This window comes from Perissodus microlepis, chromosome 2, assembly GCF_051167445.1.
Source record: "Perissodus microlepis isolate ML-2025 ecotype Zambia chromosome 2, ASM5116744v1, whole genome shotgun sequence".
NCBI lineage: Eukaryota > Metazoa > Chordata > Actinopteri > Cichliformes > Cichlidae > Perissodus > Perissodus microlepis.
This window is the reverse complement of record NC_140462.1, coordinates 11,484,899-11,496,049: the sequence shown is the minus strand read 5'-3', so window position 1 is coordinate 11,496,049 and position 11,151 is coordinate 11,484,899. Positions and strand designations below refer to the sequence as shown.

General features: G+C 39.0%; 1 protein-coding gene across 1 annotated transcript; it reads right to left on the bottom strand.

Moving 5' to 3' along the window:
• Positions 1-248: 248 nt before the first annotated feature.
• On the bottom strand, positions 249-6,976 carry etf1a (eukaryotic translation termination factor 1a). The gene is made up of 11 exons (XM_084945933.1): positions 6,827-6,976; positions 6,333-6,443; positions 4,854-5,029; positions 4,472-4,611; positions 4,180-4,318; positions 3,899-4,089; positions 3,201-3,330; positions 2,930-3,103; positions 2,761-2,825; positions 2,520-2,667; positions 249-980 (listed from the first exon to the last, which is right to left on the bottom strand). Exons 2-11 carry the CDS (start codon positions 6,416-6,418, stop codon positions 898-900), a joined length of 1,332 nt encoding a protein of 443 aa, XP_084802059.1. The 5' UTR covers positions 6,419-6,443; positions 6,827-6,976; the 3' UTR covers positions 249-897.
• Between the last annotated feature and the right edge of the window lie 4,175 nt (positions 6,977-11,151).

The window sequence follows — 11,151 nt, the reverse complement described above, 5'->3', positions numbered from 1 at the left end:
TGTAAAGGCCAAGATTTATAATGAATAGCTATATTAAAGATGTGATTTTACTGCCTTTTGCAATTTAAAATGTAGAAAATTTCAACATTATGTGGCAAGTCTGACGATTGAATAAGATGACTAAACTGTCTAAAAGTCATGCACGCGTCACTCACAAAACATATCAATTTTGTTGTCAGGAAAAGGTCAGCCTTTTAAGTAAATGAGATGGCACAGGAGTGAGACCACAGCAGATGAGGAGGTAGCAATGGTTTTCAGCAGTTGAAATTTAATACTTTGTCCCCCTTTCTCTACAGAAACCCAGGTAAAAAAAATCCCCCACTCTCATAAAATACAACAGCAGCAGTTACCAGTAAAAAAATGAAATGCAAAAAAGAAAAAAAAAGAGAGAGAGAGAAAGCATAGAAGGAAGGGAGAGAGGATAGGGACATGATGATGCATTAAAGGAAAATATATTTTCTGTATGTCAGGAGTGAATCCAAAGTTCATCTTAGGACCGGGGGCAGCGGCAACGAGGAATCTGGGAACTTGCTGTTGTGTTCATTCAAAATCGAGGGGAGGAAGAAAAAAAAAAGAAAAAAAAAAAAGAAAAGAACAAAAATGAGTCAAGTCCAATCCAACTAGGGGAAGGAACCAGCACTCTAAGGCAGGGATTTATTCAGGAAGGGCTTTCTCCCTCTCTGGATGAAAGAAAATCTCACTCCTCTTCGGCCTGTGTGATGCATTTTGTTGTGTAAGTATGTGCAAGTTTGTGTATGCAACAGGTGAACTGGAAGGTGTGTCTGTCATATATATAGGTCAACACAGTTGCACCTCTCGCTTGCTGCAAGAGAGGTGGCATTTTTATTTCCTTATTTCTTCATTCATTTTTTTCTCCCAATATCAGTCCAAGACTACCTAGTAGTCATCCAAATCAAAGAACTCATCGTCCTCTCCTTGGTACTCCATGCCCTGGAAATCCACCCTGTACCGCAAGATACCTGAGGAATACAAAAGATGAGAGATTAAGTAGTGTGATATGATGGCAACTTGTTTTGGCTAAACAGTGGCAGGGAAAAACATGAATTCTGAAAGTATTAGACTTTAGTATTAGAAGTGCCAAGGGGGTCATTTTAGGGTTAACAAACAAACAAACAAAACTCTAAAGACAAAAAGATTTCATGACTTTAACTAAAAATGGATTCACTCATCATTTAGGAGTGTGTGGAATAAAAAGATATACTTACCACATGTCACTTTGACCCCACAGAAATTAATGTAAAATCCACTCACCCTGCCTGGTTGCCTAGCAACATGTATCATTTACACTCATTTTGATATGAAGACTGCATAAGCCAGAGCTGGCTAGATAACATTGATAGATAAATATACAGGGGACTGTAGTCGGATAGAAGACGAGGAATTTCTGCCAGGCTGAACAGGTCATGGATGGGATATGGAGCCGGAGAAGTGTGGAATGTGGAGAACCAGGCGGGTTGCTGAACTGAGCAGAGAACCCTGAGTGTAGCGATCTACTCAGGCCTAATAAAAAGCAAAGTCCAGAGCAGAATACCTAAAATGAACGAGTCCAAGGCCTGCTGAGCTACAAACTGAGGTGGAACAGTGTGGATGATGGATAAGACAGGTGTAGGTGCATTGCGATAAAACTTCACAATAGTTAATGAAATTGTGTTTGTTTTATTTCAGCCAACTGTGACGTCAGTCAAATTCAAATTGTTTCACAATAGTGCTCTTTTCCTAATAAATGCTTTTGTTTTAGCATAACGACCATAACTTGTTACTCAAAATTCCTTTAACTTGTCCATAACAGTTTTCTTCTATAATAATTCAATTATTTAGATGTGTTGGGTATTATATTTTTTTACCATTTGTTTATTACTGAATTCTAAAATATATTTTGTTTATTACCTATAATTAAATAACCTAAATCATTTGCGTAACTAATAAAACCCCTAATAGTTAAATGCTTCCTTTGTCTAAAATTACTTCTAATTTAAAATATTGGGTGAAAATTAACAATTTAACTACTACTACTTCTTCAAAAAAACCCAACAGTGCTTTTAGGGGTCCTGGAATGATGGTGTTTCTATTGTGAAAAGCACAAAGTCCTGAAATCCTTTTAAGATCCTCATTAAAATGTATTACACCACTAAACCAATTTAAATTGCCACAAGTATCTCTACTTTTTATACAACAATTCAACAGTGCCTCTGCCCCAATTCTCCTATTTTACATGGTGAAGCCCTCTATAATACAAATTTCTACTGTACAACAATGTCTATATGAGGCCTTACCTGTACCAAGATGAAGCATGAATCAGAATAAGAAGAAGAGGAACTGTTTGTCTTCTCTACTGCTACTATCTTCAAGTGCATAATACATGAATTATACTCGAGTACAATTACTAGATCATCATAACGACCCAATGACGAAATCATCACTGAACCACATATATCAAATATATTCCTAACTTCATTTTGATCAAACATTCAACCGTTATTAAACAACAGTGTGCTCACCCCCAATGCCTCCAAAGCCCTTGACAAACTGGGACCCCTCCTGACTCTTGTCTGTTACTATCTCCAACGTGGCTCCAAATTTCTTGTAGTTGTTCGCAAACCACTCCAGCAGTGGCATGCTCTCGATCAGCTCATGTTCCTGCCCCGTCTAGAAACACAACCAGCGTTAGTAAGGCATCACATCACAGGGAATGGGTCCAACTTAACTCCCAGAGATCAGTTCCTCTTCTGCAGCACTTACCTCCTTGTCTGTGAAGTGAGACTTGTCTTTCTCCTGCTCTGGCGTTAGGTACAAAGTCTTCTCATCTGAAGAACAAAGAAGAAACTTTTGAATTGTAGGATCACAATTAGAATTCATTTACTGCTTTTTGTCTCAGCTACTGCAGATAACACTGTAGTCGTTTGTTTACCATTCTCTGCTCCATTGCTCTCTGCCCCATGCACACGAAGAACATAACGCATGGTGTCTAAGTTCTCATAGACTATGAGAATCTCCACAGCTCCCATTTCAAGGGCTTTCAGTGTGTCCTCTACACCAAAGCAGTATTTCCCTGTATCCTGACTGATCTCATCAAAGTACCTCCCTGTAAATACAGAAGAATCATCAGGAAAAAGTTTGAAGATTTTACCTTTAACAAAAAAAGGAAAACCGAACACACACACACACACACACACACTCACCTATGAGCTTCTTTTCTTGGATGAACTTCACATTCGACAGGACCTCTGCTGAAAGCTCAATAGCCTGGTTGAAACCATTCTCTCCTCCATAGGAGATGTCCACTAGCTTCAGAACCTTTGCCTGTAACCTCTGTAGAAATCAAAGAGTTGTTAGTAACTTTTACAGACAAAGTAGGAACCAAACAAAGTTGCTGACAAGATAAAGAAAATAGAGAAAGCTACCACAATAAATATGCTGACAATAATGATAGACTACGCTGCTGGTTATATTCCCCAAAGCCTTAGAAAGTCCCTCAAACTCATTAACTGCTAACCAAAGCTTGCAGTAAAGTGTGGGATATGCAGATTTTCATATCTGTCTCTTTCTTTGTTTGTGCAACCACATTCCATTATTGGTTGTAAAGACATAAGATTTAGCTATATCAGTGGCTTACTGGCAAATTAAAGAAGGCACTTTCCATTTACAGTATGGCTGCACACATCATGTTTAAAATAAACTTGCTATGTCACTACTTCATCACTACTACCAAATACCAGTGTTTATTTCTTACAATATTAGATAGTTATTAAATATACATATTTATACAACTCGGAACAAACACTTAAAAGGTCACCAGCCTTCTTTTGGACATCTATTCACTGCAGTGAGAAGTTTGTGAAAAAAAAAAAAAAAAAATGTTTCACTACATCATACTTACTGGATCAAACATGTCAGACTGGCTGAGTTCAGTCTTGAAATCAGCAGAGCCAGCCAAGACCATTCCTGCCACATTAACTTTGTCATTGGACACAAAGAGCTGAACAGCTGTCTCAGCTACTTTTCTCACATAGTTGTGTCTCTTCTCCATTCTCAGTCGAGCAAAACGCAGAGCAGACTGTCCTCCTCTGCCTGAAAGAGCAAAGCAAAGATAAAAAAAACAACAAATAAAAACAAAACAAACAACGTAAAATATATTTTCTAAACATTCCAGTTCAGTACCGTGCTTCTTGGGTAGGTCCACAGTGAACTTGTGCAGCACCTCCCTGGTGTTGCCCTGCAGTGTGCCAAAGAGTGCCCCACTACCATCAATCACAATAAAGCCAAACTTACTGTCATCAGACAGCAGGGCTGTCAATGCCTGTGTTGGGACATTAGTGAGGGAAGAACGGATCATAAGAATGTGGAAGACAGAAAGAATAATAAAAAGACCAAGGCGAGGTTTACATACCACAGAGTTTCTCTAAAAAAAATATTTTGCATGTGCATCAAAATACTAAGGAAATTCTCTCACCTCGGTGTGGAACTTGTTGTCACAGAGGTACAGGGAGGTGTTGATTGGTTTAAAAGGCTCAAAGTCAATATTGACTTTCTTCTCCTTGCCTTCCTCTGTCACAATTGTGCCACAATACACAACCAAGCCATTGGGTGGCACTGGGAAGGGAAGAAAAAAGCCAGAGACCATAAATATTCAAAGGAGGACTGGAGCTGAATGTTTTGAAAGTAAATACATCCTATGTTTTAAGTTGTCTCTTTTTTCAAAAACCCCCTTGGAACGATTATAGCTGAAAATATTACAATAATACAATGATATGCCAATATGAATTTCTTTTCTGTTGCCCCCAAGAACCACTACCATTTCCCAAAAGAAAATAGGCATTCTTTTACATGCATACCCTTGTTGTAGAGTTTTAGTCTTTGCTGTACAGAGGTGATGGCCCCGAGAACAGAGAGCCTGTTGACTCGACTCTTAATGTTGGAAGCAGTGCCAAACTCATCAGCCAACATCTTGGCCACTCTTGATATCTGGTCCTTTGGAGGGATGATCAGAGAGATCATGCTGGTGCCATTACTATAGAGAAAGTGAGGATGTAATGTTAGTGCATATAACAGCATTTGTACACAGCCAAGAAGCCATAGAAGTGATGGAATAGACTGAATAACTGACAATTATGCCACTCCTAGGTATGCCATGGTGAAACTGGCATCTAATATCAAGGCCATATAATAATCAACTTTGATTACGCCAAACCAGTTGAGCCATGTGATTACCTCCAAGATAGCGCAATTGTTTGCTCTAATTTAGTTTTGTAAATACACAACACTTCTTGGCAAAATATCACCTTGACAAGGTCTGGCAGGTTGAGGGACAAATGGTATGGGCTTTCAGTTACATAGTACACAAGCTTTGTCCTTGAAACAAAGACTAAGTTTAAGTCTTGCTACTTTGCATTGTTGTCCTTTTATTTACAACCAATCAACAGATGAATCACAGCAGTACAGGCTGACACGCACACAGCCAGGTAGAAGAGGCTGGATAAATGTAGGGCAAACAGTCAACTGAGTGTGTGACATGGCAGGCAGGGGAGCACAGGACAGCAAATTCTGCGCAACACTAGACGTCAAACTGTCGCAGAGCAAGCTACAAGCCAGTGAAGTAACACCCACATTCACATGCCTTGTTTGATAATTCAAGAGGCCCACAATGTCCCTGTCGGCCAACAACTGATCTCGAATTCTTTTTGACCTGACCAGTTTGAAACCAGTAACGCTGTAATGAACCGTCAAGCAGTTCGGCTGCCATGAGGTGACTAACTTAGTGGACTCTAGAGGAAATTAAGAGGCTCTGTCGTATGATTTGCGTGTAAAAAGAGCAGACGAACGTCATTTGGACTGTGAAACTGTAACTACAAGCTAGTCGGCCTTCCCTTTTTCGTCAACGTGCTGCTTTTTTTGTTTAAGACACCCATGCCGGCCTCTTTCCAAAGATGACGTCTATTAGCGGTTCTCATTAGCAACAAAACTAGCATCAACCTTACTAGCTTGAACTGAATAAAAATCTTCGGAATGCCAGCTACAACATATAAACACTGACAAAAACAAAATGTGTTTTGTCCAAAATAAACCATGTTTTCAACTTCCAGGGAGATTAAATGCGACATCCGTTAGCGCCTAGCAATTGGCTAACTAGCGACAAGCAAAAGCAACGATTAGCTAAGTTAGCTATGCTAAGCTAACCACTCCCAAATTCGGCCCCATTTATACCATTTCCAGCTGCTGCGGCGGTATACATTGACACAATCACCCGAACCCTTAAACTCAAGTACTTCCGACCAGACAATTACCTCGAAATGTGACAAAAATGTATTACTTACCCACGGGCAGCTTCTAAACTTTTGATCAGCTTCTTGATTTTCCATATCTCCACGTTCCTATCCGCCGCGCTGGGGTCGTCCGCCATCTTTCTGCTGTGATCGCTTCAGCACCTGAAAGACGTGGAAAAAGGAGAGCTAAACATCTGCGCTAAACCCGCCAGTTAACAAACTGACTATCGTTTACAGTGTTATCGGATAGATTAATTTATCTGTCGCTGAACCGTGTACCTCTCCAAACTAGTGGCGCGGTGTCCGTTAAGGCACCTTGCCAGTGCTGGCAGCTGGACTGACCGTAAAGGAAAGACTCTAACCGGGATGTGTCGCTCAATGCAGAGCGCGGGGGAAACAGGCCTACAGTCTACCAGGCCCTAGTGTCCACCCTGTTCTTATCTAATACGACCTACTTTCCTCGTGTTCCCCTGGAAACAATATGGAAACCAACTGCCAGCTTTTTAGACCCTATGAATATTGGCATATACTGGATGGTACTTTACCTGCCTCGGACAACGCGGCTCCGCTCCGCTCTCTGTCTGCTGCGCTACGTCAAGTCGGTGGTCCGAGGAATGACGTTGCTTTCCGACCGGTTTCTCTCTCCTCTACACGCTGCGCGTGGTGCTAACGACGGGTGCTCACATGTGGGAGGTGGTTAGATCGGTGGCGTTCACTTCCTGGAAACCACTTAGAAACCAATGACATGCCTTAGCTGCCGTGTCAATTGTAGAATCTCAATAACAATTGGACGGAACCTAAAGAATATCGCCAAAGCTGGTAATAGGTGGATTATGGGGCTTGTAGTCAAAGTCAAACTTGCAAAACAAGTTACCTGATTTTGCAAAACTAATATGTCCACACATGACTCTTGTTGTTTAGAAGTTCTAACCATTTGTTATACACTGCCCTCTTTTTCCAGGGGCTTAAAAGTAAATGAACATGACATAATTTTAAATATAAGGATAGTTTTGAATAACTGGATGAACCTATGGACATCACCAAAATGCTATATTTCATGCCAAGCCTTTACTCCAGTTTCTTTTAATTGCTGCTTGTTTGTGGGTCTATCTTCCTTTAGTTTTGTCTTCAGTAACTCTTGTTTTCCTCTGTTCAAATATTTTTTATTTATATTTTTATTATTTATTTATTTATTTTCAGAACTGTGCAGCTTCTTTTAGATGAGAGAAACATTTCATTACTCACCCAAGTGACTTCACTCAGACACTGAATACTGTGACGTTTATCTCATGTTAATTGAGGCTGAGTTTATGACGTGCAGTGCATTTCACTGTGTTTATCTAGGCTACGTCGGTTCATCCACTTTGAGTAAGTACACTATAGGTGTGGGTAATGGCAGACACTATTGTCCTTTAGTATTCACTGTCACTCCCATACGATCCAAAGCTTCAGTTCATTTAATGTTTAGTTTCAGTGCACTTGGTTCATTTCTTCTAGGTTTCATGAGAAACGTTAGAAAGTTCAGTATATAAGGATGTAGATTTCTTCCTTCATAACAAACCATTAGCATGATAATGTGGGTTCCTTTTTGTATTTGTATTTGTTGTTGTATTTGTGACCAAATTTGCCTTCTGTGTTCGTACTGTTGATTGATGGTGAACAAAAGTGATGGAAACCAGACAGCTGTAGTTAAACTAAGTAACAAAAGAAGCAAAGATGTTTGCTGGTGCCTGTGTAATAAATTCTGGCAAGACTGACCAGGCGAGCGGAGGCACGTCTCCTCTGCTCATTATTTCTCTAGTTTTACAGGACTGTAATCCGTCTTCACGCTCACAACAACAGGGCCTGTTACAGAAGCACTCCTGCTGTATTTCTACCTAGTGGAGGAGGGGAGTGAAATTAAATTTATTTGGGTACTGGCACATTTCGGTATTTGGGGAAATCAGATGGCAGCTGCTTTGGCCAAGGAGTAACTTAAATGAGATAAGGTGGAGGTGGCATTTTGTAAACTGGAAGTAAATGCACTAATATTATTAAAAAGAAATGGCAGCACAGGTGGGAAACAGGGACAAAAAGTATTCAGGAAAAAATGATAAATTCAAGACAATAAGGAGAAAAGGAAGGGAAGGAATCATATTTTCTGGGTTAACAATGGGTCATAGGATTAAACTCAACTATTTAGCTTGTAGGAAAACATAATACAGGGCAGTATAGAAAATGGCAAGACGGGGGAAACATATTTTATTGCAGTGTAGTGGCTACAGAGGAGTTGTTATACTAAGGTACAAAGCAAGAGAGTGCAAGAGGTTTTTCAATCAAAAGTAAATGTTATGCTTAAAATATCTCTACCTTGTGATACACAAGTCAAGGATAGATTTTCTCATCTTCTCAGCCAAATGCAAATGGTGATCGTCAAACCACTCAGACTAAAGCTTCATTGTGGGACTTTACCAGCTAATGGTTGATGTATTGATGGCTAGCTCTATGCCATATGCACACTGGTGCGAAACAACAGCGACCCCCTTGTCCGGTAAAGTAGTCTAAATCATTAGATTTTACCAGTCAGAAAATTACATAACAACATACCTCTTAACCTACATTTATCTCTCCGACTGGGGTGTTTAAAGGATAGGATAGATTTTCAACTAAAACCTTATAATCAAATGTTTCCTTTTGCTAAGCACAAGCCTTCTGATGACTTTGGTTTGAAGAATTGTATTTGGAGTTAACAAAAAAGAAGAAATGTACTCAAAATGTACTCAGTTGGGCTTTTTTATCCTGAAACTCTTACTATACACTGCCACTGTATTCTACTTACAGTAGTCCTTTGACTTTTAAATGCATTTTACACTCGAAAAGGAACAAAAGCAATAACATTTTTATTCACTTTGTTCTATAAAGCTTAATATCATGATTCAGATGGTAGTTTATGATTTGACACCGCATATACTCCATAAAAAGACTGTCCACACATGCTGTTTATCAGTGTTTAAGTAAGTCACTTTGGTAAGTACATAGGTAATACAGTTAATGAACATCAGAAGTATTTTCATTGTCTTCAGTCCTAGTGTTGATACTCATCAACCAGATATTACGTTTAACTGCCACTTTGGCTTAAGATGGCTCCCTCAGCAATTTTGCAGCAATGCTGTCCCATATGGATAATGACCTATATAGGTAATGACACCCATTGCATGCAAAAGAGAGAGATTGTTTTCAGTTAGCGTGAGTGATAGTACAGAAGTGTTTTTCCAAATAATATCATTAAAAAAATGGTGTGTCAAGTCAGTCACCTGATCTGTTTCTGCCGTTTCGGTTGATGACGCAGGTGTAAGCTACTGGATGAGCTATGTTTAAGCCTAAAATTGTAGTGTGAATGCAGAGTAACCATTGTGTGGTTAGGTCAAGTCACTGATTAATCACTGAGCCAGTAGGTTCATATTCATGTTTGCATGTGTCTGTGTGTTAAAATATGTTCTACAACAAATTCTACCATCAATGTATTGCATGTATTCTAGTAGTAATCCAATCTGTATAGTCCAGTAGCAGAAATGAGATATGATGTGTCACCGTGACATCATCACTATTGTTCTAAAAAGACCATGTATTTACAAACAATATATATGAAAACTGAGCGGCAATAAAAGTCTCAAAGAAATCCTAAATGACATATATATAAATACATTAATGGATGCAGGATAGTTAATCTGAGGTTTTTCCTTCATCAGAACAAGATCTACACAGAAAAAAAAAACATAAATAGAAGTTAAGGAATACTCAAGCCTTTAGATTTAGACCACTAGATGACAGCATTGGTTAATACATAAATAAATGGCTTCCTCACCGCCTTACTTATTCCTTTTAACTGGTGAACTACATGAGATCATTAGAGCTTCTGTTTCTTTGCATTACTCAGCGGGATGAGGTCAGGTGTTGTTTTGTGTTTGTATTATCAATGTGGCATGCAATTTGTTAGATGTTATTAGGTTGCCATATGGTGGATGTTATTCAGCGTCTTTAGTGAATTGTGACTGTTTCTATCCAATCAAACATCTGTTTGTGCTTCAAATAACAAGCTCAAGGATGATCCCTTCAGTATTACTCTCTCGGGAGCTTGGAGAGTGGGAGGAGGTTTGTGGTGTTTGGCACCCACTGGATGGCAACATCATGGAGAAAGTGTGATAAAGCAGTTTGCGCAACTGACTGCCTCTAAAATTGTCCAGCTCCGGTATCAGTGCCAATTCATCACCATCTGTCGACCATCAGAGCTGTAATGATCTGTCACTTGGAAATGGATGGTGCTTGCTGTGCTGTGAATGGGAGCTCTCCTGGCCAGGCAAGCTAGTCCTATTTCACCTGGTCATCACATATGAGCATTATGAGGAGATAAAATGAGGACAAAAGGCTGACAGGTTGTTGATTCCCTATATTTTAGCTAAATTGTTTAAAAATTAGATTTTTTAAAATCATGATAATAGTGGCAAATTCAGGTTTTAAAACCTTTTTTATCCCCTGTCATTCTATTTTTCATGGTTTATGATTGGGTTTTACCAGTCAGAAAGTTACATCATGACACATGCTCTAATGTTTTAATGATTCTAATTCTGTTTCATATTTTTAAATCATAAGTTTGTATTTCTGATTTTCAGGGATGTGGGAAGCACCATACTCACTAAAAGTAAACAAGAAAATTTCAAAAACATGTTGTTTGAAATAATTTTAATTATTTCATAATTCAGTGAAATCATTAAAAGATAAATCAACACCCAGCAACATATCATGGTATGGATCAATTAATTTTACTTGGTTTTCTGTGTATTTCATCAAAGAGCATAAGCACAGTTATGCCGAAAATAACCTACTGTATGAA